General features: G+C 55.4%; 1 protein-coding gene across 2 annotated transcripts; it reads right to left on the reverse strand.

Annotated features, from left to right (window-relative positions):
- Positions 1-2,988: 2,988 nt before the first annotated feature.
- Positions 2,989-25,509, reverse strand: ACVR1C (activin A receptor type 1C). 2 transcript variants are annotated; one of them, XM_077181811.1, is made up of 9 exons: positions 25,367-25,509; positions 17,359-17,589; positions 12,750-12,986; positions 11,354-11,584; positions 9,850-10,017; positions 8,967-9,123; positions 8,328-8,452; positions 8,084-8,214; positions 2,989-6,927 (listed from the first exon to the last, which is right to left on the reverse strand). In XM_077181811.1, the coding sequence occupies exons 1-9, from the start codon at positions 25,437-25,439 to the stop codon at positions 6,802-6,804; spliced, it is 1,479 nt and encodes a 492-aa protein (XP_077037926.1). In that variant the 5' UTR covers positions 25,440-25,509; the 3' UTR covers positions 2,989-6,801. The 2 variants fall into 2 exon arrangements, with proteins under 2 accessions (XP_077037926.1, XP_077037925.1); XM_077181810.1 differs by having other exon boundaries at positions 12,750-12,989.

A 25,509-nucleotide genomic window follows, 5' to 3' on the forward strand; every position in this document is an offset into this window, starting at 1 on the left:
AGGACTGGGGCTGAGGGTGCTGGCTTGGCCTGCCAGCTGTGGGGAAGCTCAGTGCAGGCTGGCACAGCAGATCAAGGCAGAGCTGCTCTGCACCTTCTGTAAGGGCCCTGCCTCTGCCAGCTGCAGCAGAGGAGCTGCAGGATGGGTGTCCATGGACGAGGGACAGGGATGGGTCACCATGGAGGAGGTGCCTACACTGGCTGGTGCAGATGAGCTCTTCGTGCCAGGGGATCCCCTCATTGCCCTGGATGGCTGAAGTGTCAGTACAAACCCATCCTGAAGGTTCATCCCTCAAAAACCCAGCAATTCAGGGCAGAGAAGCAGCCTCTCAGGAAACATCTGCTCCTCCCACCTGGAGGAGGGCTGGTGGCTGCGGTCCCTGTGCCTCTCCTGGCGGACAGACAGCGACAGGGAAGTGCTGCACACAGCAGCACCACCACAACGGATTCAGATGTCTGTGCTTCACCTCCGAGCTCCTTGGGAGAACCCCTCCGGGCTAAGGGGAAGAAAAACGATGTTCAAAAAGCACAGCAGGCAAGGGGGAAAGCTCTCTCCCTTTTGCTGAGAAAAATATCTGCACCCCTGGGTGTCATCTGCTCACTTGCCAAGGCACGGTGACCAGCGCGGGGAGCGGGTGACTCAAAGCCTCTTCCCCTTTTCCTGCTCACGGTCACCCCGCTGAGTGCTTGAAAACAAAGCGCGTTTCGCTTCCTCCGGCAGCCCTTTCTGACGTTCCTGAAACCCAGTGATTCATCTGCAAACTAGCTGAGGGCAGAAACAAACGACACCTCTCATCAGAGCACAAAGCAGGACCTTGGTGCGAGCTGCTCCAGCAGACCCGTTACCCTGTGCTGCTCTGCGCCCTGCATCCTCGGCAGGCATCACTCACCCCCGGCAGGCATCACTCACCCCCGACAGGCATCACTCACCCCCGACAGGCATCACTGACCCCCGGCAGGCATCACTCACCCCCGACACGCACCCCTCAGCCCCTGAAAGCGCCCCTCAGCCCCTCACACGCCCCCACACCCCCGGCACCCATCCCTCCCAGCCCGCCTGCTCCTCCCCGGCAGGGCTCGGAGCTGCTCGGGGCCGGTTCAGGGGCAGAGCAGCCCGGGCAGGGCTCACGGTGCCGGTTCAGGGGCAGAGCAGCCCGGGCAGGGCTCACGGTGCCGGTTCAGGGGCAGAGCAGCCCCGGCAGGGCTCACGGTGCCGGTTCAGGCCAGAGCAGCCCGGGCAGGGCTCACGGTGCCCGGTTCAGGGCAGAGCAGCCCGGGCAGGGCTCACAGGTGCCGGTTCAGGGGCAGAGCAGCCCGGGCATGGCTCACGGTGCCCGGTTCAGGGCAGAGCAGCCCCGGCAGGGCTCACGGTGCCCGGTTCAGGGCAGAGCAGCCCCGGCAGGGCTCACGGTGCCCGGTTCAGGGCAGAGCAGCCCCGGCAGAGCTCACGGTGCCGGTTCAGGGCAGAGCAGCCCCGGCAGGGCTCACAGGTGCCGGTTCAAGGGCGGAGCAGCCCGGGCAGGGCTCACGGTGCCCGGTTCAGGGCAGAGCAGCCCCGGCAGGGCTCACGGTGCCCGGTTCAAGGGCAGAGCAGCCCGGGCAGGGCTCACAGGTGCCCGTTTCAGGGCAGAGCAGCCCGGGCAGGGCTCACGGTGCCCGTTCAAGGGCAGAGCAGCCCGGGCAGGGCTCACAGGTGCCGGTTCAGGGGCAGAGCAGCCCCGGCAGGGCTCACGGTGTCCGTTCAAGGGCAGAGCAGCCCCGCAGGGCTCACGGTGCCGGTTCAGGGGCAGAGCAGCCCCGGCAGGGCTCACGGTGCCCGGTTCAGGGGCAGAGCAGCCCGGGCAGGGCTCACGGTGCCGGTTCAGGGGCAGAGCAGCCCCGCAGGGCTCACGGTGCCCGGTTCAGGGCAGAGCAGCCCGGGCAGGGCTCACGGTGCCCGCGGTGGTCACACACGGATGCCCTGCCCCAGCCTCCTCCCGGGCACGGCGCTGGTTCTGTGCCAGGGCTGGAGCCATGGGGCTCAGCCCTCCTCCAGAGCAGGCTGCTCCTGCCCGGCCCAGCCCGGCCCTGAACGCTTCCAGGGATGGGGCACTCATCCCTCCGAGGCTGCAGCGCCCGCAGGGTGTCTGCCCACAGCGCCTTGCCCGGACAAAGGAAGGAGCCATCCTCCCTCGGTGGGCGCAGCCCTCGGGGGCCCAGGAGCCGCTCCCCTCCTCGGCTGCCAAGCGCACACCGGGGGCTGCTGCGGGGTTGATTGACTCGGCAATAAGAACCGGGGGAACCAGGCCCTGCTCAGCCCCCGCACCGAGCGGTGCCCCCAGGATGGCAGCCCCGAGGGCCGGGATGCGCAGCTGGGGCACCCAGGGCAGAGGCATCACCCGCCTCCACCTTCCCAGGTGTGCTGGAACAGAACGAACCGGGGGGCGGAGATGCCCCCGGTGCTGGAAGGGCAGCGCTCCGGAGCCGTGGCCAGGGCATGGCAGCCGATGCTCACCGTGAGCTCTGCGGGACCCCGACTGCCGGGGCACGGCCACCGCCGTGACAGCGACACCGCCCTGGACGTGGGCAGGGAGCAGAGAGCCCACGAGTCATGGCTACAATGCAAAGGTCTGTTTTGGTTAAAAACAAAACAAAAAAAACCCCACAGTACCCTTCAAAAGCCACTGAGCTTTCTTGGGTCACAGCTCATCAGATTTCATGTTGACGTGCCTTAAGTTAAAATAAGTCTGACTTAAATTCCTGGATTATGGCTGTGTCAGGGGAATTTTCAAGCATTCACACTCCAGAATTGAGTGTCAGGGTGAGCTGGTCCCACTCAGATTTGCACCACTGAAAATCTCACTAGGGGGAAGAGCAGGATCAGGGAGTGCTGGATGAAAGGGAGCTCAGGGAGAGCTCACACTGCTGTGGGCACAAGAGCCACGAGGGAAGGGTTCCACAGGCTCAACCCTTCTCCCCTCACACAATCAAAATTAGAACAATTTCAGGCCACGGCAGCACAAGGGCAGAGTATGCCGAATTTATTAAAATTACCACGTCTTCCCCAAATTGCATACAAAATACAACAGCTAAACCATTATTTACATCCAGGCAGCTGCAATATCAAGCAATAACTTTAGCAATAGTTTTAAAAATAACTCTGAAGTGTACACAGATCAGATATTTCACAACACGAGAGTTGAAGTGAGCATTGCACTGCTATACTTAGTTCAGAAATATTACAGTGTTCCAGATAAAATACTCACACTTCTTTTAAAAACAGACACTGAGGAAGTGGTTTGTAGATTGACAAAACATGACACGTTTTTCCTGGGACTGAGAATCACAGCAGGCTTAGACACAATGTCATAGCTACATTCAAAACACATCTGGTCCGTTTATGCCAAAAATACATTCAGTGTAAGTTACAATTTATTGCACATTTCTTATATTCTGTAGAAATATATTGTACCTCGATGCTTATTCCCTGTACATTCATAAATGTTGCTCTGCCCATTAGAGCAGAACGTGCACATCTTTCCCTAAAGGCTTTGGGGGTCCCATGGCCTGTGGGGACGGTCCCTGGGACCACAGAGGAGGGGACAGACATGCAGGGCTGCTGGGGGCTCCCAGGGATGGCCCAAGGACCCCCCAGGACACCCCCACAGACCCATAGCAGGGGTTGGGCCATAACCTTCACCAACACCCAGAGGCTGTGCCCGTCCCCTGCACCCAAAGGAGGTGCCCAGCGTGTGCCCACCTGCAGCCCCCGGTGCCACCCTGGCCCTGCCCTGCGGTGCTGCCCCCAGGCAAAGCCCAAACTCCTCCTTCCCATGAGCTGGGGCAGCCTTGAGCCCATCCTGGCACAGGAGCTCGAGGGACTGGGGAGAACTTGCCCTGCTCAAAGCCCAGACCCACTGTGGGGACTGGGCACACTTCTAAACTCATTTATTCATCATTCCTGAATCTAGTACCAAGCAAAGTGACACAGCAATTACTAAAACATTGTAGGACTCTTTATAGTGTCATGTGAGGGAATGAGCTTGATTAAGTGCAAATTATAAAAGTAGGGAAGTGCAGAGGAGATCACAGCCTGAGTTTCTAAAGGAGTGTGTGGGGGCAGCAGTTCAAGCAATACAAAAAAAAATAGGTGTTACAGGAAACATTAATGAACTTTCCCTTTCAGTGCATAATCCCTACATTAAACTTTAGATTGTTATTAGAAGCAAATTATAAAATATTGGTTATTCCCCCCCAGTTAGAAGCATCAATTAGGAGAAGCTGAATGTGGTAACAGGTTTTGAGCATCCTTGACCTTGAAAATTTTCATGAGCTTAGGAACTTTTGCTTTAAGTGAAAATTACCAGGAACATTGTGACCTCTGAGGAAACCTAAGCCTCCCTAAACTGCACAGAAGTGTCTTGGCATAACCTCTGTGCTTAAACTAGACCAAGACAAACCCACAGGGAGGGGAAAGGCCACTAAAACAAGGGTTCTTTGGAGTTTTTCTAAAGGACTGTAGAGTTTACAAACATTTCAGAGCTCAACACAACATCAGCCCCTTGGCTCAGTTACGCACAACTCCAATTCATCAAAATGTACATTCACCTCTCAACAACAAAAGAGAAAAGAAAACCAGAGCAAAAATACTGAGTTGGGTGAAAAGCCAGGGCAAACAGACTGTAATGTCTGACGCCAAGAGCTGTGTCCAGGGAAAAGGTTAAAGCACTTCTGGGGCTGGAGCTGTGACCTGTGTGAGCAGTAGCTGAGCCTGAGCATCCTCCACCCACACTTCCCAGCCAGGCACCAGCAGGGTCTTGTTCAAATTACTGGGCTGGTCAACAATTTTCAGAGACTCCAGGGGAGAAACTGAAACTATTTTCCCACTTAAAAAAAATAAAGCTTTGATTCTTCCTTTCTAAGATAAATGTGTTCTTGTACATACTACAAGAACAGATGCTGGATCTTAGCTTTGCAATTTTTTTTGATAGTCAAGCCAGCACCAGGCTTTGGATCCTGCAGCTGCCCAGATCACCCCTCCAACAGCCTGCAAAGCCACATCACTGAGCTCCACGGGGAGTTCCTGCACTTGAAGCACACAAGAATTGAATCACGGAACCCCAGAATGGTTTGGGTCAGCAGAGACCTTAAAGCTTGCCTCGTTTTACCTCCCAGGGACACCTTCCACTGGACCAGGCTGCCCCAAGCCCCATCCAGCCTGCCCTGGATCCCTCATTCAGCCTTGGTTAGGTGTGAGAAGCCGCCCTGCAGCAGCACTGGCAGCAGCAGAGGGGAGCAGGATGCAGGGCTGGGCTGCAGGGCTGGGATGCAGTGGAGAGAAGCAGGCTGAGCATTGGGCTGCAGTGGAGGGGAGCAGGATGCAGGGCTGGGCTGCAGTGGAGGGGAGCAGGATGCAGGGCTGGACTGCAGGGCTGGGCTGCAGCACTCAGAGCCCTGCAGGCTGAGATCTCAACGTGCTCAAAGCCTTGAGAGCAGCTCACAGCCAGCAAGCACCCACAGCCTCCTGAGGGCGAGGACAGCAGGTGAAACCGGAGCAATGGATGGCACCACTGACCCTGCACTCAGTAAAAGTTTAACACCTCCTTCCCTGCAACAGCTGCAGTGAAGAGACTTTGTGCCAACAGCTCCTGCCACGGAGCTGCAGGGGCCACACCGGATTTCTGCAAAGCTTTGCTATTCTGGAAACATCTTCAGGATTAGTTCCCATGGGCCAGATGGAGTTAGAAACATGTAAATAGCCAATTAAGAATACTCCAACACTACATTCAAATATGCAGGCCATGGAGTGGGTGAAAATTCACAAAATGCCAGAACTTTGTTGAATTTTAACATAGCAACTCACGTTGCTGGCTTCTGATATTATGGACACCTGGTCAGAAATGTAAATATTCATCACCAGCCTCATGTTGTTACAGAATTCTGTAAAAAACCTCTGAACACGCTGCACTGGCTTTTGTTAAAGCTTCCCCTTAATACATCAAAAGGCACTAAAAAAATGCTGCCAGTGATTGGAAAAACATTGCTAAAAATAAATATTTTCTCAGTTTAGGTAGAATTTCTCCTGTTTCATCCCTTCACAGCTAACAGGAAAGTGTTGCCTCAATTATTTTTCCTAACAACTGTTAAAAGGAAAAGTTGTCCCTTGATTGATCTGTTCAATGAACAAAAGAGAGAGTAAAACAACTCAATTTTTAACCATGATATTGTATGTGAAATTGAGACAATAAAAATAAATGTTAATAGGGAACTGACTCAATGGTTTTGCTCACAGTGTACACACTTAGTGGAAATTTCATCTTTTCTAATTGCTTGGTTAATTATAAATATAGTAATTCAAAATGCATTTACTGACAACCACTTTTCAGATCCCTGAAATAAAATTGAAAAAAAAAAACAAAACAGGTAAAAAAGCTGGGTTAATTTGGTCTTTTACTTGGTTTGAGGACAGAATACGAGGTTTGTCTCACAAACAGGCTTTAACCAACACCAGACACTTCCAGGACGTTTGGGGTCTGACAGGGATGAAAAGCACAACAGCAAAAGGTATTTTTACACTGCCATGATGATTGAAGCTCCTTCCTGCCATTCACCGGTGTCTGATTTACCGAAAAAAGCCAGAGCAAGTCACGGACTTGCTGTACCAAACCCCAGCCGTGAGCGCCGAGCTGCCCAGTGCCAGGGCCGGGCGCCGCCTCGGGCACCGCAGCGCTGACCGCGCCGTCTGAGGTAGAGCAGAAACAACAACACAGCCACACCTGTGGGGAGCCAGCGGAGGCCCCTCATCCCCCTCGTCCCGCGGGGCTCAGGCCTTGCAGTCCTCGGGCACGCAGAGCTGCGAGATGGTTTTCTTGACGCGCAGCGCCGTGAGACGCGCGGCACCGCTGGCGCGCCAGCACTCCCGCATCAGCCGGCCCAGCACCCGCAGCGCCTGCCGGACACCAGCGGGCACTCACCAGGGGCTGGGGACAGGGACTCGGCACCCCAGGAATGGGCACTGACAGGGCTGGGGACAGGGACTCGGCACCCCAGGAATGGGCACAGACAGGGCAGGGGACAGGGACTCGGCATCCCAGGGAATGGGCACTGACAGGGCTGGGCATGGGAATGGGCACTCAGCAGGGGCTGGGGACAGGGACTCAGCATCCCAGGGAATGGGCACTGACAGGGGCTGGGGACAGGGACTCGGCACCCCAGGAATGGGCACTCAGCAGGGGCTGGGGACAGGGACTCGGCACCCCAGGAATGGGCACTGACAGGGCTGGGGACAGGGACTCGGCACCCCAGGAATGGGCACTCACCAGGGGCTGGGGACAGGGACTTGGTACCCCAGGAATGGGCACTGACAGGGCTGGGCATGGGAATGGGCACAGACAGGGGCTGGGGATGGGAACAGAGTCGGCACTGACCAGGCTGGGGACAGAAATGGGAACGGGTACAGACCAGGACTGGGGACAGGGACAGAGCACGTACAGACAGGGTGTGGGGACAGGGATGGCACCGGGTACAGACAGGGGCTGAAGACAGAGACGAGGCTGGGAACAGACTGGGTGTGGGGGACAGAGACAGGAACGGGTGCAGACAGGGGCTGGGGACAAAGATGAGACCCAGGTACAAACAGGGACTGGGGGATAGAAATGGCACCAGGTACAAACAGGGACCGGGGAGAGAAATGGGACCAGGGTACAGATAGGGGCTGGGGGATAGAAATGGGACCCAGGTACAAACAGGGTCTGCAGGAGGACAGACAACAGCCAGAGATACAACCACCACCCCCTGCTTTCCATTTTTAATACAGGGAGATAAAGTGCAGTGCTCTGAAACAGTGACACAACAGCAGCAGCATCAATTAAGACCTGCCTTGAACAGCATCAAGCACTTGGTGCAGAGAGTTTTTTCTGTATTGATCTGAAGGACAGCTAGACATATGAAGCTTCTAAATTCAGGAGAAGCTGGGCACTGAGTGCCCTATCTCTCACTGAAAAGTTCTGTCTTGATTTAAACTTGAAAATATAAATAATAAAATAAAACTAGAAAAAAAAAGCCCTACAAAATAAACCTAGAATAAACTAGAAAATTGCTTTTACCTCACAGCTTTGCCACTGGTTTGGAATACTTGGTCTGAGCTTCTGTTCACAGACAACCCTTCTCATGTCTTCTATCGAAGGATCAGAAGGCACAAGGTCGTAGTAAGGCAGCTGGTATTCCTCGGTGATTCCTGGGAAGATGCATCACTGTGTGGGTGCCCATGGCAGGGGTGGAATGAGGAGGGCTCTACTGTCCCTCCCAACCCAAACCCAGCTGGGACTGGGTGAAAGGCCAAAGCCTCACCTCCAACGGAGCACCTCCGGGCTATCTCCCAGTACACCAGCCCCAGGGAGTAGATGTCGGCCCGCTTGAAGGACTCAAAGATGTTCGTGTTCATCGCATCCTCCAGGATCTCGGGGGCCATGTACCTTTGGGGCACACAGGGTCACTTTGCTGGGGTAGCTCCCACCAAAGGCCACAGCTGTGCTGCCACGTGCCCGTGGGAGCCCTGTGAGCCCTCGTGATGCTGCAGCTGTGCCCTGCCCAGCCCAGAGTGCCATGGTGACCAGGGTGACCAGCACATGAGGCCTCACACGGGGCAGAGAGCTCCATCCATCCACAGCAGGACCTGCAACATCCCCCACCCGCCCACCCACCCAGCCTCCCTCCCTCCCCACCGGGGCTGTGGCCATCCCTGCCCAGTGCCAGGGCAGAGGGGACGTGGCTGATGGGGACAGGGCTGTGAGGGGCCATGCCCAGGGACTGCAGCGCCTGACCCATGCCCAGGGACTGCAGTGCCTGACCCATCCCCAGGGACTGCAGTGCCTGACCCATCCCCAGGGACTGCAGTGCCTGACCCATCCTCAGGGACTGCAGTGCCTGACCCATACCCAGGGACTGCAGTGCCTGACCCATGCCCAGGGACTGCAGTGCCTGACCCACCTGCGGGTGCCCACGCGGGGGTTCTGGGGGATGTCGATGGTGTTCAGCACCGAGTCGTGCTTCACGGCCAGGCCCAGGTCAGCGATGGCGCAGGTCTCGTTCCTCTTCACCAGGATGTTCTTGGATTTCAGATCCCGGTGAGCGATCGCTGGCTTCCCTGCTCACAGCAAGAGAGACCGCCTCCAGTTTTGGTAACAACAGTGTGGATTTTAATGCAAGGAGCAAGGATGTAAAAACAGTTTTATTCACTTTTGTTACTGTACCCTATAGAAATATTGAAGCCTATTTTGAACCAAGAAAAGCTCTGCTAAATGTTCTTAACTTCAAAAGAAAACTTTAGGAGCATTTTTTTTTTCAATATCTGTATTTCAGGAATAAAGCACAAAAGGAGAAACTGGAAGTTCACCGTCCAAATTTGTTTAGAAAATTACTGAATCACTGAATGGATTGGGTCAGAAAAGCCCTCTAAGACCACCGAGTCCCACCATTCCTCAGCACTGACAAGGCCACCACTAACCCATTTCCCCAAGTGCCCCATCCACACAGCTTTATATCCCACCACTGCCCAGGGCAACCTGTGCCAGGGCTGGACAAACCCCCCCATGAAGAAATTTCTCCAAGTTTTCCTTCATTAGCGCTCACTCCCCTTCAGCAGAGCTACTTCTGTAGGCATCTCTTTGGAGGCATGGACAAAGCACAGACAGTGGACATGGGAAGGGAGCGTCCCTCTCCCCTGTCTGCACTGCACCACTCTCACCCACACTGTTCCCCCTGGCGTCAGCAGCTTGGAAAACGCTTCACGGCACCACGCCGCCCATGAACGCTTTTGAGAGCACCGAGGCTCCTTAAAGCGCTGTAGGGAAAGCGGGAGGGCAGCACTTGCCTTGCGTGCCGACGATCTCCATGTGGAGGTGAGCCAGGCCGCTGGCCACGGACAGTGCCAGCCTGACCATGCCCTCCACGGTCACCGTGCCCCTGTTCAGGTAGTCAAACAGAGAGCCCTGCTCGTGGTACTCGGAGACAAGCCACAGCTGAGTCCACGTCCCATTATCTAGCCAGAGGAAGTAGGAGTATTAGAAATTGTGAAAAATGCATGTATTTTATGATCGGCTTTTTGCAAATATTAAAATTCATATTATATGTTTTGTGTTAGAAAGTGATGCTGTATTAATTCTCTTAAGTAGTGTGTTAAATATAGTTTTAGGTTATAAAAAAATGTTAAAGTAGAAACTATGCTATGAAGGATGCTTATTTTAAAGAAAGGACTCGCAGCAAGATAGCAGCCACAGGACATGAAGGCACTGTCAGGATTCAGAGGAAGAAGTTGATGATGACCAGACAGAATCCTGTGTTTGAATGGAATTTATGTATCATGTATGAGGTGTATGAATCTGCAACAGGCTATTGCTTTTAAGGGTTAATCCTCTGTTAACCTGTGTCCTTTTTCGGGCTCGTGCTGCCCAGAAAAAGGTACTTGGACGTGCATAACTCTTTGTCTTTATTGTCTCATATTGTCCTAATTCAAATTGTCCAAATTATTATTACCCTAATTGTATTACTATTTTTATAACCATTTTATTACTATTAAACTTCTAAAATTTCAAAAACAAGTGATTGGTGTTTTTCACAGAAATGTTAGCCAGGGAAAGCCTTCCCCTTTTTGGGGAATGCCAGCAGGGAGGTGGGCCAGGGAAGAGCCCAGGGCTGTTTTTCAGATGGAGCTGGGGCAGCAGAAGCTGTGCTGGGACAGTCACTCAGGATTCCGTGAGTGCCACCACTGGGGCTGGGAGGCACTCCAGGACCACGGAGTCCAACCATCACCCAGCCCAGCCCACAGAATCAGAGCTGCTAGGGCTGGCAGGGCTGTGATGGTGTTCAGAGGGGTTCTCGGATGAGGGGAGAGACGAGGATCTGACTCCATGTTTCACAAGGCTGATTGATTATTTTATGATATATATTACATTAAAACTATGCTAAAAGAATAGAAGAAAAGGTTCTCATCAGAAGGCTGGCTAAGAATAGAATAGAAAGGAAAGGAATGATAACAAAGGCTTGTGGCTCGGCTCTCTGTCCGAGCCAGCTGGGCTGTGATTGGCCATGAATTAGAAACAACCCCATGAGCCCAATCCCAGATGCACCTGTTGCATTCCACAGCAGCAGATAACCATTGGGTACATTTTGTTCCTGTTGCATCCCACAGCAGCAGATAACCATTGGGTACATTTTGTTCCTGTTACATTCCACAGCAGCAGATAACCATTGGGTACATTTTGTTCCTGAGGCCTCTCAGCTTCTCAGGAGGGAAAATCCCAAGGAAAGGCTTTTCCATGACAAGACGCCTGTGACACAGATCCATGCAGGAGGCAGGCAGCCCCCGTGCTGCTCACCCTTGTTGTCGGCAGCGATGAAGCCCAGGATGTTCTCGTGCCTCAGCATCACTGTCTGGTAAATCTCTGCCTCCCGGAACCACGACCGCTCATCTCTGGAGGAGAAGATTTTCACAGCCACGTCCTCCCCGCACCATTTCCCGTGCCACACTTCCCCAAACCGTCCTTTGCCCACAATCTCCTGCAGCACAATGGTCCTGGCGATGGTTCTCTGGACCAGCAGAGGCAGGCCTGGAGAAAAAGAGAGGCTTTTGTGAAATGGCTCAGCTGGGACCTGAAACCCCAGCACTGCCCTCTCCCAGTGAGCCGCACCCATGGCTTTGCTTCCCAACCGTGCCAAGGGAAAATCCTCTCCCAACCAGTATCTCCTCAAATCAGACTTTTTGATGTTACTTCCCAGTGTCTGTACATAGAAAAAACTTGTTAAAACCCCAGTAAAAATCTTAAAATTTGGCCCAAGCTACTCCATTTGGTTTGATACAGACTGCAGCTGTCCTGCAGTCGATCAGTTGTTCTACTCTAGCTGAAATTTTTGAAAATAAAAATAAATCATTATAGCAGCTCCATTGTGCTTTGCCAGCCACACATTCTGCCTGGTTTGATATAATTCCGTATTTGTTGGGGACTTAAAACAGGGGGGGTTTGGGGTTTTTTTGGTTTTGGGGTTTTTTTTTAATAACTGCAACCTTGATTTTGGCTGAAGTCACAACAAACCATCCCGGTGCATGGGGCTCTGGCTCTGCTCGAGTCCAGCCCTGTTCCTGGCTCAGGGATGGCTGGGAACAGTTAAAAACTTCAGCATAAATAACGCCAAAGTCTGCTCATTAGAGCTGTGAAAAGGCATTAGGGAAGAACAACAACTTAATCCTCAGAGGTATGCAGCTCATGGAAATAAATTAAATTAGGCATCATTTGTGCGTTTTTCACTTACAAATAAAAGCAAGCATAGTTTACATACTTTTCAATAAAAGCTCTAGTTAGGGAACGTTGGGTTGTACATCACTGGTCAAATGAGCTGGAATTGGTGAATTCCCACCTCATTTTTAGGTTTCTTTGGTTTAACAAGTTCTCAATAGCAATGGAGGCGTCACAGAAAAAATGGGGAAAATGTTTAAAATATGAATGTTCTGCTCAAAACAAGAATTTGGAAGAACATTATTCTGCTACGAAACACAAAAACAAAAATTGGGAAGCAGCATCCTGAGCCACTCAGGTGAGCTTAGCACGGTCCATTATCTGCCACGTTGCATGGGCCGGCAGCGCTGGGTTTCACACTCGGTTCTGATTTCCGAGCTCCCTTTTTTAACGCCTCCATTCCGGCAGAGAACCGAATTTTTGTGGTCGGGCAGAGGCGGAGCCGCACGGGCGCAGCGGGGGCGGCCGGGCCCGCACCTACCGGAGCCGGAGCCGGAGGTGGTCATGTCCGAGATGAGGTCCTTGAGCGTCTTGCCCGTGCCCGCCAGGCTGCCCTCGCACAGCGGCTCCTCCACGTTGGGCGGGCGGCGGCGGCAGCCCCGGGCCGAGCGGGCGAGCAGCGCGGCCAGCAGCGCCAGCAACGCGAGCGGCACCGCCACGGCCGCCAGCAGCGCCGCCCGCAGCCGCCCCGCGCCGCCCGCAGCCTCCGCTGCCGCTGCTGCTGCGGGACAGACAGACAGACAGACAGGGTGACACACGGACCGAGCGGCACCGCCCCGCGCCGCTGCTGCTGCTGCTGCGGGACAGACAGACAGACAGGGTGACACACGGACCGAGCGGCACCGCCCGCAGCCTCCGCTGCTGCTGCTGCGGGACAGACAGACAGACAGACAGACAGAGTGACACACGGACCGAGCGGCACCGCCCCACAGCCGCCCCGCGCCGCCCGCAGCCTCCGCCGCTGCTGCTGCGGGACAGACAGACAGACAGACAGACAGAGTGACACACGGACCGAGCGGCACCGCCCCACAGCCGCCGCTGCTGCGGGACAGACAGACAGACAGACAGACAGGGTGACACACGGACCGAGCGGCGCCGCCCGCAGCCTCCGCTGCTGCTGCTGCGGGACAGACAGACAGACAGACAGACAGGGTGACACACGGACCGAGCGGCACCGCCCCACAGCCGCTGCTGCTGCTGCTGCGGGACAGACAGACAGACAGACAGACAGGGTGACACACGGACCGAGCGGCACCGCCCCACAGCCTCCGCTGCTGCTGCGGGACAGACAGACAGACAGACAGACAGACAGGGTGACACACGGACCCGAGCGGCAGCGCCCCGCGCCGCCGCTGCTGCGGGACAGACAGACAGACAGACACTCGGGAGAGTGACACAGGGGCTACAGGGACCCGCTGGGCTGGGACACCGCCGCGGTCACACAGTCCCACAATTACAGAATCACACAATCACATAGATCACACAGGATCACACAGGATCATGGATTCACACGGAATCGCAGCCCCTGCCGCCGCTGCTGCTGAGACAGACAGACAGACACACCAGGACAGTGACACAGCAGCGTGACACAGGGACCCGCTGGGCTGGGACACCACAGCTGTCACACAGTCACACAGGATCACACAGTCACACAATCACACAGTCACACAATCACACAGGATCACACAGGATCATAGATTCACACAGAATCACAGCCTCCACCACTGCTGCCGGGAGACAGACAGACAGACAGACACACGGGGAGCGTGACGCAGCGGTGTGACACAGGGACCCGCTGGGCTGGGACACCGCAGCCATCACACGGTCATGGGCTCACACAGGATCACACAATCAGATTCACACAGGATCACACAGGATGACACAGAATCACAAGGAATCACACAGAATCACAGATTCATACAGAATCACACAATCACTGAATCATAGATTCATACAGAATCACACAATCACAGATTCACACAATCACTGGGTTGGAAGAGACCTTCAAGCTCATCGAGTCCCACCCAACAGCTCAACTCAACCCTGGCACCCAGTGCCACACCCAGGCTTTGTTAAACCCACCCAGGGATGGGGACCCCACCACTTCCCTGGGCAGCCATTCCAGAACTTTATCACCCTTTCTGTAAAAAACTCTTTCCTAATATCAACCTATATTTCCCTTGGTGCAGCTTGAGGCTGGGACCTCTGGTTGTGTCAGTGCTGCCTGGAGAAAGAGACCAACCCCACCTGAGCACAACTCCTTTCAGAAAGCTGCAGAGAGTGATAAGGTCACCCCTGAGTCTCCTTTCCTCCACTCGATGCTTTCCCACCATGGTCCTGGCCAGGAGACAGGACAGCCAGAACAGACCACATGTCTGTAAGTGATGGAGCTTTTCCCCCACACACCTTCTGTTCTGTCTCAGGCCAGCATTCTGACCACCACCCAAGGAGCTCGATATCAAGAAGCTCTAGGAAGACACTGCTGAGGGATTCACTTGCACAGGAACACACAATGATTCTTTCCATGTCCCCAAAATTTGAAATAAGTTTAAAAGAAAAATCAACCAGTGCTTTCCCCTGAAATGAAACAAACCAGAAATATGACCCATAAAAAAACCCTCAACGCTCAGAACCGTGAGTACAAATGAGATCTCGGAGCTGCAGCAGATGTAAGGATAACAAACTCCACCCCATGCCAGGTTACCCCTTCCCTTCAGGGAGAAGCTGGGCCTCAAGTACACCTTAACCTGGAGTTTGAGAGTCACCACGGTGATGTGGGGTCTCAAAGGCAGCAGCAAACAGGCTCAGCACCCACTGCTTCCTTCCTGCAGTCAATACCACACATGCTCTGTTCACCAGAGCAACCCCAACCCTCCTGAGCACAAAGCTGGTACATTTTGTTCACAGGTTTTCCCTTTGAGGCCTTCAAGAGGCTGCTCCAGGGGTGATCCAGGAAGTTTGTAAGAGGATTTATGAGCAGGATTCCTCCTTGGAACTGCTGCTTGTTAACTGACATGGCAAGCATCTCCTAAACCCTTTTCATTCTATTTCCACCGGGCTGAGGTTTCCCTGAAACAGGGATGGAGAGCAACACAGAGGGATCCCCTACCCCAGGAGCTCTGGCACCTCACTGAGGCAGCCCTGCCACCCCAGAGTGTGCAGGGGACACTGTGTGGGACAGCAGGAGTGGCTCTGTGCAGGGGACACTGCAGGACAGGCTCACAGTGGGTACAGAGCACAGAGATAGAGAGATAGATAATGGATGGATGGATGGATGGATGGATGGATGGATGGATGGATGGATACAGACAAGGCACAGCCACCCTCCCTACCCAGGTGTCTGTCCCAGGTGCCACTTGTCAGATGTCAGGGACAAGGGCCCTGCCCTGGAGCTGTCCCCAGGCCCCTTCCTGGCAGTGCCACAATTCCAGCACAGAAACCTCACTGCACTGCCACAATTCCCACTCACACGGGTTCCCCTGAACCTTTGGAGCAAAGGGCTCAGGGTAATAATTCAGTCATTTTTTTGGGGAAAAAAGGAAATATGAAACCAGAGGCTTTGCAAGTCCCAGCTCAAGTGCTGGAACAGCAGATGTGCCTCCACTGCTCCTCTAGAAATAGCAGCTTTCTTCCCAACTCAGAAAAACCACCATGACACTTTATTTCTAGAGCATGACCACAATTAGTGTGTCCCTTCTGTGGCCAGCTGAAAGAAAAACAATGTCCTAGGGTGACTTGATGATGCTTGTATTCCCAGTCATCTGTAAGCATCACACAAATCATCCTTAGCACCAATTAAACAATCCTGATTCCTGCCCCACGGCTCAGGTGAGGTTGGTACCAGGGTTCACCAGGAGGTGACAGTGCCCAAGGCTCCCCCATGGTCTGCCCAGCAACAGCCTTTCAAATTCCATTAAGGATACATGATAGCTTCTTGAGTTCAAGCTATAATTTTAAATTGTGTGCTAATTTGCATCTTTCTTACCTGCAACATATCTCACTATTGTGAGTATACAAAAGGTATTATCTGATAAAACAGTGTATTTTACACCCTTTTTTTATAAAAGCCTGGAATAAACACAAAATTTGGATTTTCTTTCCAAATCTTGGAAAGAAGAAAAAAATTAAACTAAAATTGCGCTAAAAATAGTATAAATATTTATTTTTAGAAAGCACCAAATCAACTTTGTTACACAACTTTGAGCCTGGCAGACTCACACACTGCACCAGCCAGGTGACACACCGGGCTCCTGGGAGTGCCAACCTTTTTCCTCCCTCTCATGGGGAGCTGGAATCTCACAGCTTCCTTCCCAGCCCTGCTGAGCAGGACACGGTGTGACACTGGGGTGACACTGGGGTGACAGCACAGGCCAGCTGCCTCTCAGGCTGCTCACATCCACCCCAGGCTCAGGCTGCTGAAAGTGCCTGGGCCAAAGGGGTCCCAGCAGTGCCTTGGGGTGCCCCACTGCTCTGCCCTAGGACAGTGCTGTAGGACATGGAGGCCAGTGCTGGGACACCCTTAGAAAGGCAGGAAACTGCAGTTTATGGCAGAGCTGCAGTTTGTGGTTTGCTGTGTGAAAGCAGCTGGGAGCAGCCCACAGTGTGCCCAGGGAGCCCCAGCCTGGGACAGAGTGTGCCCAGCCCAGGACAGAGTGTGCCCAGCCCGGGACAGAGTGTGCCCAGGGAGCCCCAGCCCGCAGTGTGCCCGGGCAGCCCCAGCCTGGTTCAGAAGGTGCCCAGGGAGCCCCAGCCAGGTTGAGAAGGTGCCCCCAGCCCATAGTGTGCCCAGGGAGCCCCAGCCTGGTTCAGAAGGTGCCCCCCAGCCCCAGCCTGGTTCAGAAGGTGCCCCCAGCCCGCAGTGTGCCCCCCAGCCCCAGCCTGGTTCAGAAGGTGCCCCCAGCCCCAGTCTGGTTCAGAAGGTGCCCCCAGCCCCAGCCTGGTTGAGAAGGTGCCCCCCAGCCCCAGCCTGGTTCAGAATGTGCCCCCCAGCCCGCAGTGTGCCCGGGCAGTCCCAGCCTGGTTCAGAAGGTGCCCCCCAGCCCCAGCCAGGTTCAGAAGGTGCCCCCAGCCCAGGCCAGCAGGGCACTCACCCAGCGGCAGGCGCAGCGTGATGTTGTTGCAGAAGTCGGTGTAGCAGCACTCGGTCCGGGTGATGTTCTTGGAGCTGTGGCAGAAGACCTGTGCGTGCAGCTCGGGCAGGGACACGCAGGACTTGACCACCTCCTCGCGCCCGTTGCTCAGCATCACCGAGGCCCAGCAGGCGCCCTCCGTCTGGCACGTGAAGTTGGTGTGCTCGCACAGCTGGCACACGCACTGCAGGCCTGCAAGCGGGGCACAGCTGGGCACAGCTGTCGGGGGCACGCAGAGCCCAGCACAGAGTGCCAGCTGCCTGCCCCGGGCACCCCAGCAGCACGGGCCCCAGCACCCACACGTGACAAGTGTTTAAACCTCGGCCCCAGGGGATTTTAGAGTTGTCATCTGTCTTTTGTGGTGGAGAAGAATGGCCACCCCAAAAAGCAGCTCCCCTGAAAGCTGGCTCCCAAAACCACAGCACCCCTTGCCTGTCCCTTCACCTGCCCACAGCGGCCACCCCAGCCCAGCTGTGCCAGGGCTGAGTGGGTGACAGCCCCAGCCAGGTGGAACACACAGCGCCCCAGCATGGGCACAGACACAGGGACAGGCTCCTCCTCCTCCTCCTCCTCCCCGTGTGTGCTGAGATGAGGCACCTTGTCCAGGCCGCCTCCAACTCTGCCAGTCTGAGCCCTGCTCTGCTCAGGACAATCACTTCAGCCACAAATCTTTCTGTGAGGGCCTTTCTTTTACCTAAGGATAAGAGAGAGTTGAAAAGTAAAGCATGGGCTACTGGTGGGCTTGCCAGTGCTGGGGGCACAGCTGGGCTCGATGACCTTAGGGGGTTTTCCAGCCTAAACCATTCCACAGTTCTGCAATCCCAGAGTACCCAGAGGAGCACAGAAGTCCTGACAGACAGCAGCACAAACCTGATTTCTGTCTCTGTGGCCCTCTTTGCCTCCCTCACCGCAATCCCCATCCTGTGCCACCCTTGTGCAGCGACAGCCACAGGTGTTTGTGTGCACCCTGGGCCCGCAGCAAACCCCCCTGGCACAGTGTCTGTGCTGGGTGAGGCTGTGCCAGCAGGGCACGGGAGCAGGCACCATCCACCACACCCTGCACAGCAGCCAAACCTCTCCCTAAAGACATCACCCTGCTCCTACAACTGCTGCCAGGAGAAAGACTCATCAGACCCAAATAAATTAGAGATCTAGCAGGAGGAAAACAGACACATCACCACCACAACTGCAAAATAAAAGCATTATTGAGGAAATGAATCTAGGATTGTTGCAAGTGTCTTCGGGGCTTTAGACACGTCATTATGGTGTTTTTCTCCCTTTCTCACAGTCTAAAAATGGAAAATTATCTTTATTACGTCATCCGCAGTGGATGACTGACAGATTTATCCATGCTCTGTACTGGCAGATTACTTGGGAGCAGAGCTGATCAAAACTGTCCCTGCACATCCTGAGCAGCCCCACAAACATGGGGTGAGTGGAGGATGCCTGGGGAGCTCTGTACCCTCACCCTGACCACACTGAGTGCCATTGCCACAACCACAAGGGCTCTGCACCACCCAATCCTGCCCTCACACAGGGGGAAAATGGAAAACTGTAACTGAATCTGCTCAGAGACACGATCAGAGTTGGAGCTGTGGGAAAGACAAGACACTTTCCTCACAGAAGACTGTCAGAGACCACTTTAAAATGTAATTCTACAAAAGCAGAAGCCTCGGGTTGCTCAGACACCTGCCTGTGCTGCTGGCTGACTTCTCGTGCAGAAAAATTGTCAGAAATCACAAACCTAGTGCAAATGCCTGGCCCTGTTTCCAGAGCACTTGTGTCCATCCAGAGCCCTTTGTTAAGAGAGCAGGAAGGTGATTGAATACAGCCATTGAAACACAGGTTTCTTGCACCCGTGCCACTTCAGCTGCCTCAGCTCTTGTGGACTCAGGGGAGCAGCCTGGGCCCTTTGGCACATTCCCTTGGGAAGATCCAGGGGTTTCCCCCTGCCACCCCACTGGGCAGGGGGTGACAAACCCGGTGTCACAGCCCTGCTGTGCCTCACACACAGCTCCCCACACACCTGTGCATCCACTGCTGCTCCAGGGGGGCTGTGTCCCAGCCCTGCTGACATCCTCAGGGACACAGCACTCACCAGAGCTGTGCTTTATCTGTTCTGCTCCATCAGGAGCGCCCCAGGGCTGCTCCTGGTCATTCACAACAGCTCCTTGCACTGGAGAGGAGGTCAGCTCCATGACCAGCCCATCTACAGCCACTGGCCCTGTGTCCCGAGTTTCACCCCACACATCTGGATCATTCCTGCTCTGATTTCCCCCGTGCTGTCCCAGAGGGGCCAGCAAGGCACCCCCTCAGCCTGCAGGCCACAGGGGAGCAGCCCAGTGATGGGAGAGCCTCCTCCCACTGCCCAAGCCAGCACCACCCTTGAGCTGCTTCCCTCCCACAGAGCACGAGAGAAGAGGAAGAATTGGCAACTACTGACTGAAATCCTCTATGCAGCAAGAAATGTCTCCTCCCTCCCCAGAGCCATCCCTGAGCACAGTCCTGGCAATGCCATTGGGGATGCTCTGTCTCAGGGCAAAAGTCAGGACTCCCACTCCCTGGAAACCAAGGAATGGAACAAGGTGACTGCCAAAGAGTTAAAGGATTAAAGAGGCAGGCAGAAAATGTGCCCCCAGACTTTCAAAATGAGGCACTCTTTAATCTGGTAATGAGCAGGACTCCTTTATTTACTCTAGCACAACAATTCCCTGAAAACATTCCATTCTCTGGTTGAGAAATCAGGAGAAAGTGAACGACTGAGGCACGCCAGGGCTGCAGAGAGCACGGCAGGCATGCAGGCCTGGCCACAGGCTGTGCCAGCCCCCTGAGCATGGAGCTCTGCAGCATCGCTCCCCAGCGTGCCCCGAGCCTCCCCAGAGCCCATCCCCAGCCCAGCAGGACCTGGGCTGCCCACCAGGGCTGCCTGGAGAGCTGGGCAGGACAGGGACCCCACAGGCTCCCTCTGGCAGGGACAGGAGCCACGGACAGGAGAGGGACAGAGGGACCCTTCCCGGGCAGCCACAGGGCCCCACAGCAGCAGGAGAACACGAGCTGGCAGAGGGGCACGGGAGATGCCACCCTGGCACACAAGGGGCACGGGAGATGCCCACCCTGGCACACAAGGACAGCAGATTTTGGGTACAGGAGCCAGCCAAGGGGCACGGGAGATGCCCACCCTGGCACACAAGGGGCACAGGAGATGCCCACCCTGGCACACAAGGACAGCAGATTTTGGGTACACACACCCCAGGAGCAGAGGTTTCCTGGGTCTGGTGTTTTTAACACATTCATGGTTTTCAAGGACATTTTTCCTGCTGTTATTGCAGTAGGAGCTGGGACTACACGCCAGATTCTTGGATGAGCCCCACCATGCATCAAGGGCAGGATGACTTAGTGTTCAAAGAAGAAAATAATCTGCCTGACTTCCCCAAAAAGCGACATTTCCTGCCTGTTAGCTCTCAGTGCCACTGCCAGAAAACACAGGACAGGCTGACACGCCCTGCAGTGAGCCTTGGAGCAGCACCTGATGCCCAGCAAACACAGGAGATGGGTTTGTGTGCTTCCAGCCCTTGGCCACCGAGTGTCAGCCTCAAGCACAGAATCACCGATAGCTGAGGAGCAAGAGAGTCACACTGCAGGGCAGCAAGGGATGGGAGAACAGGGCTCCAAACACCAGCTTCGTGAAGACAACAAATAATTGAAACACATTCATAGTGCAACTTCGAAAGTTAAATGGAAGGAACTGAACCGTTAACACAAGCCCACATACCATGAAAACTAAAGGCTAAAACTCTGTTTTTAACTGAGATTTTTAACTAAAATCTCTGGGGGAGCAAAGCCCAGACCTGCCCTCTCTTATGAGCCACACAAGGTTCTACATCTCAGCACAAACTTTTTACTACACAGATTAACAGGGCACTAATCTTCCACAAAGTCATAATCCATCACTACTCACCACAGCTAGCAGTAGAGCATTTCAAAATTAAATTGGAAAGCAAAGATCTAAGTGGCCTGATGGGAGGAAATGCTGAATATCCAGAACATTTCCATCTTTGATCTTTTTTTATGGTCATTGTCTATTGTGCCCTTCTAGACACAATTTGATTTTATTTCCAAGTAACAGAGCTGGGGCTCCCATGACTGTGGGCTCTCCACAGGGGCTGGATCCCCTGCCCCAGGCACAGACCCCAGGGCCAGGACACAGCTGCCCCTGGCACCTCCATCCCTGGGCAGGGATGCTTCTCACCACAGCACACACACCTGGACCTGACTGACCGGGCTCAGAAGGGGCCCAGCTGACAAAAGTTTCACTGTGGGACAAAGGGGCTCAAAGGAGATCCTAAAAATTACAGTCTGGCTGTTTCCCATGGTCCAGCCCCGTGCTGGTGACGGAGCCAGGACAAGAAGTCCCAGTAAAGGTGCTGTGGGGAGGGCGTGGGTCTAGCACAGCCCCTGCTCTCCAACTGCACAATTGCTGGGAACTGACCATGGCAGGGAAACTCTGCTGGCAGAGAAGCTCAGCCTGCCGGGCTGGGGCAGAGGAGCAGCAGCTGGGGCTGGGGCAGAGGAGCAGCAGCTGGGGCTGGGGCAGAGGAGCAGCAGCTGGGGCTGGGCAGGAGCAGCAGCTGGGGCTGGGGCAGAGGAGCAGCAGCTGGGGCTGGGCAGGAGCAGCAGCTGGGGCTGGGCAGGAGCAGCAGCTGGGGCTGGGGCAGAGGAGTAGCAGCTGGGGCTGGGGCTGCCGGGCTGTGTCAGAGAGGAGCAGCAGCTCATCCTGCCGGGCTGTGGAAGGAGCAGCATTAACTCACCCACCGGGCTGTGGCCACAGGGCCGGGGCAGGAGCAGCAGCTCATCCTGCCGGGCTGGGGCAGGAGCATTAGCTCAGCCTGCCGGGCTGTGGCCCCAGGGCTGTGGAAGGAGCATTACCTCGCCCGCCGGGCTGTGGAAGGAGCATTAACTCACCCGCCGGGCTGTGGCCATGGGGCTGTGGAAGGAGCAGCTGCTCATCCCGCTGGGCTGTGGAAGGAGCATTAACTCACCCGCCGGGCTGTGGCCATGGGGCTGTGCCCCGGGGCCGGGCTGAGAGCCCCGGGAGCTGCAGGGGCAGTGGGTAACGGGGGCTGCTGAAGGCACGAGCGGGACTGACTTCAGAGCATTGCAAAACAATTTCACCACAGAATCACGGAATTGTTTGGATTGGAAAGGCCTCTGAGACCGAGTCCAACTGTTCCTCATCTCTGCTGAGGTCACTGCTGACCCATTGGGTCCTCGAGTGCCACACCCAGGGGCTGTGGGTCCCTCCAGGGATGGGGACTCCATCCCTGCCTGTGCTGAGGCACCAACACCAAGGGACAGCGACATCACACAGAACAAACAGCCAGGGACAGCGACATCACACAGAACAAACAGGCAGGGACAGCGACATCCCACAGAACCACGGGCTCAGCTGGCCCGAGCAGGGACAGCACACTCAGCACACACTCAGCCCCTGGGGACAGAGGGCTGTGCCTCCCCGGGGAGAGCAGGAGACACCAGAAGATGCAGCCCTGCTCTGCCATGTGGGCTCAGACACTGTCACCCAGCTCAGGAAGGCACGGGAGAAGCAGGAAGAGTTCCAGGACAGAGAGCGAGGGGATCAGGCATTAAGAAGCTGAGCTGCCATATCAAAGGCAGCTCTGGAGAGGTGTGAGGGTTCTCTGAAGAAATCATAGATCACACCTAGAAGATGAATGGGGTCGGGTGCTCACCATTTCACAGGCACTCAAAAGCCCTGGGCAGCCCAGGCTGCAAACTTCCACGGAGCAGGAGGGAGGAACCTCTCCTCTCCCTCTCCAGGTGTACCCAGCAGGCACAGCCCATCCCACCTGCGCCTGCTGGGGACTCCCAGCAGCTGCCACAGGTACAACAGAGGCAGCAGCTCCCAGCCCAGAGCCCCCCAGTGCAGCCCATCCTCCCTCCAGCATCTGCTGTGGGGCTGGGGGTGCCAAGGGACCCCTCAGCACAGCAGCGACAGATCCAGCCCCAGCCATGGAAGTGACAAATTTATTCTCTTGTAACACATTTCCTCAGAAGGCAAAACCAGAATTTTGAGCAATGAGAGGTCTTAGAAAAAAACAAATCTGCTTTTTGGACTATAATGAAAAATATGGAGAAGTTCCCGCTCTGGAGAGGGCTCTGAAAGAAAATAGTTGGAGGAAACACTCCCTATATAAATATACTGTAAGAAGGGCTGATACCAAACAGGACAAAAACTAGAAAGTTGTAGAGAAGAGAAGAAAAGTATTTGTTCTAGAATTGAGAAGAAAATATCTTTGAATGAGAGACATCACGGAGTTCTAGAGTTTTGATTTCTTAAATAAACATCTGGGGAATGATTTTATAAATATTTGCAAGTATCATTATTTGGGAAGGAGGATACTGGACGCTCAAAATCCCCATTCTGGAAAAGCTCAGCAGCCAAGGCAAAACCCAGCAGGCAGGAGCTGGGTCCAGGCATTGAAATTAACACTGACAGGGCAGGGAAAGGGCTACAACACCCAGGGAAATTACCTTTGGTGGAATAAGCTGCCAAAGGACATTTTTGGGTTTGAGCAGGCGAGGTATCCTTGGGAAGGTTTTATGGGACACGAGTGTCACAGCAGAGTGCTGTGAGCGCAGGGATTTTGTGTCCTGCAGCTCTTGCACGGAGCTGAACAAGAACCCGCTGGTCCCAGCCCGTGAGGGGCTGAGAGTACAAACTCCAGGGGAGCAGCTGAGATAACCCAGGCTGACAGCTCTGATCCACGGCAAGGCTGGAATTGCTTGCACAAGAGAGTCCCCAGCCCGGAGCACTCCTAAAGTCACGTCTGAGGGGTTTGACAAGGAATTTTCCATCCCGACAGTCACACTGCCTGTCCCTCTATTGCCACACATCTGCCTGTCTGGTCTGTGCACACCCCAGGCCTGAGCCCGGCTCTGGGGCAGGGCAGGAGGAGAGGACCCTGCACTGCACCTGCGGAGAGCAAAGCAATGCAGGACTTTGATTCACAAAACAATCAAATCCAGCGGGTTCCGTAGTGCTCTGGAGGCTCTCCAGAGGGAGCTGGCAACAGCCACGGCGCTGCAAGGCTCGGCTTTAACTCGGGCACACCGGGCTGCTGTCCCTGGGGTCACTCCAAACACAGCACACCTCCACAGAAATAAGGAGAAGAGCTCTTGCAGAGCAGGATTTCCACCCCGTGGAGGTACCAGAGGTTACCAGATGTGCAGTACTACACAGAAGCACTTCACAGCCCACAGCTGGGCTCTGTTCCTCCTCCCTGCCAAAAGCAGGGGTTCTGTGAGCAGCTGGACGGGCGCGGTCCTTCCCGCACCTGGGGCTCTACCTCCCCTCTCTGCAAGGTCCTAACGAGCACCACACAGAGAAATTGCTCTGGTATAACACGGACAGAAAGGTAAAACCCAGTAAACCCAACAGCAAATCTGTACATTATTCTGTGCTACGCTGCCTCGCTTACCGCTGGTTCGCAGAGCGCTGCCGGGGAGCGCGGCTTGGGGCTGTGAAGGGCCGAGTGAGGGCAGGGAGCGCCTCCCCAGCTGTGCTACCTGTGCGCAAGGACCCGGCCGCCTCCGCTGGGGCACGGGCACCGCCGGGCGCCGGGACGGCTCCTGCACCGGCACCGGGGCCGCTCCGTCCGAGGATCTGCCCCGAGCAGCCCCGGGGCGGATCCGCCCGGGATGCCGCGGGAAGCCCCGGGGATCAGGGATTCCGCTCCGGTAAGTCCCCGCTGACCCAGTTACCGGTACCCGTGGCCGTGATTGGAGGCACCGAGAGCCCGAACCCCCCGAACGGCGACGGGCGCACGGCCGGGATGGATAAGCGGGGCTCTAGAGCAGCGCCCCGACCATCGCGCTCCCCGGCTCCCGGTGTCGCTCCCGGCGCCGCTCCCCGGCTCCCCGTGCCGCTCCCCGGCTCCCGGTGCCGCCGTACCTGCGCACAGGGACACGGCGGCGCCCAGCAGCGGCAGCGCCGCCCGCAGCGCGGAGCCGGGCGCGCCCCGCATGGCCCCGGGGCCGGTGCCGCTCCCGGGCCGGTGCCGGTGCCGCTCCCCCGCCGGTGCCGCTCACCGGCCC

The sequence above is a fragment of the Agelaius phoeniceus genome, chromosome 7 (assembly GCF_051311805.1).
Source record: "Agelaius phoeniceus isolate bAgePho1 chromosome 7, bAgePho1.hap1, whole genome shotgun sequence".
Classification (NCBI taxonomy): domain Eukaryota; kingdom Metazoa; phylum Chordata; class Aves; order Passeriformes; family Icteridae; genus Agelaius; species Agelaius phoeniceus.

What these genes read in the sequence shown, in the direction of transcription:
- ACVR1C (XM_077181810.1), bottom strand. Translation starts at nt 25,439, where the DNA reads ATGCGGGGCGCGCCCGGCTCCGCGCTGCGGGCGGCGCTGCCGCTGCTG. An exon ending in CATCGCTGCCGACAACAAGG is followed by an intron (nt 10,018 to 11,353) that starts GTGAGCAGCACG and finishes TCCTCTGGCTAG; the next exon opens with ATAATGGGACGTGGACTCAG. An exon ending in CCGGAGGTGCTCCGTTGGAG is followed by an intron (nt 8,215 to 8,327) that starts GTGAGGCTTTGG and finishes GCATCTTCCCAG; the next exon opens with GAATCACCGAGGAATACCAG.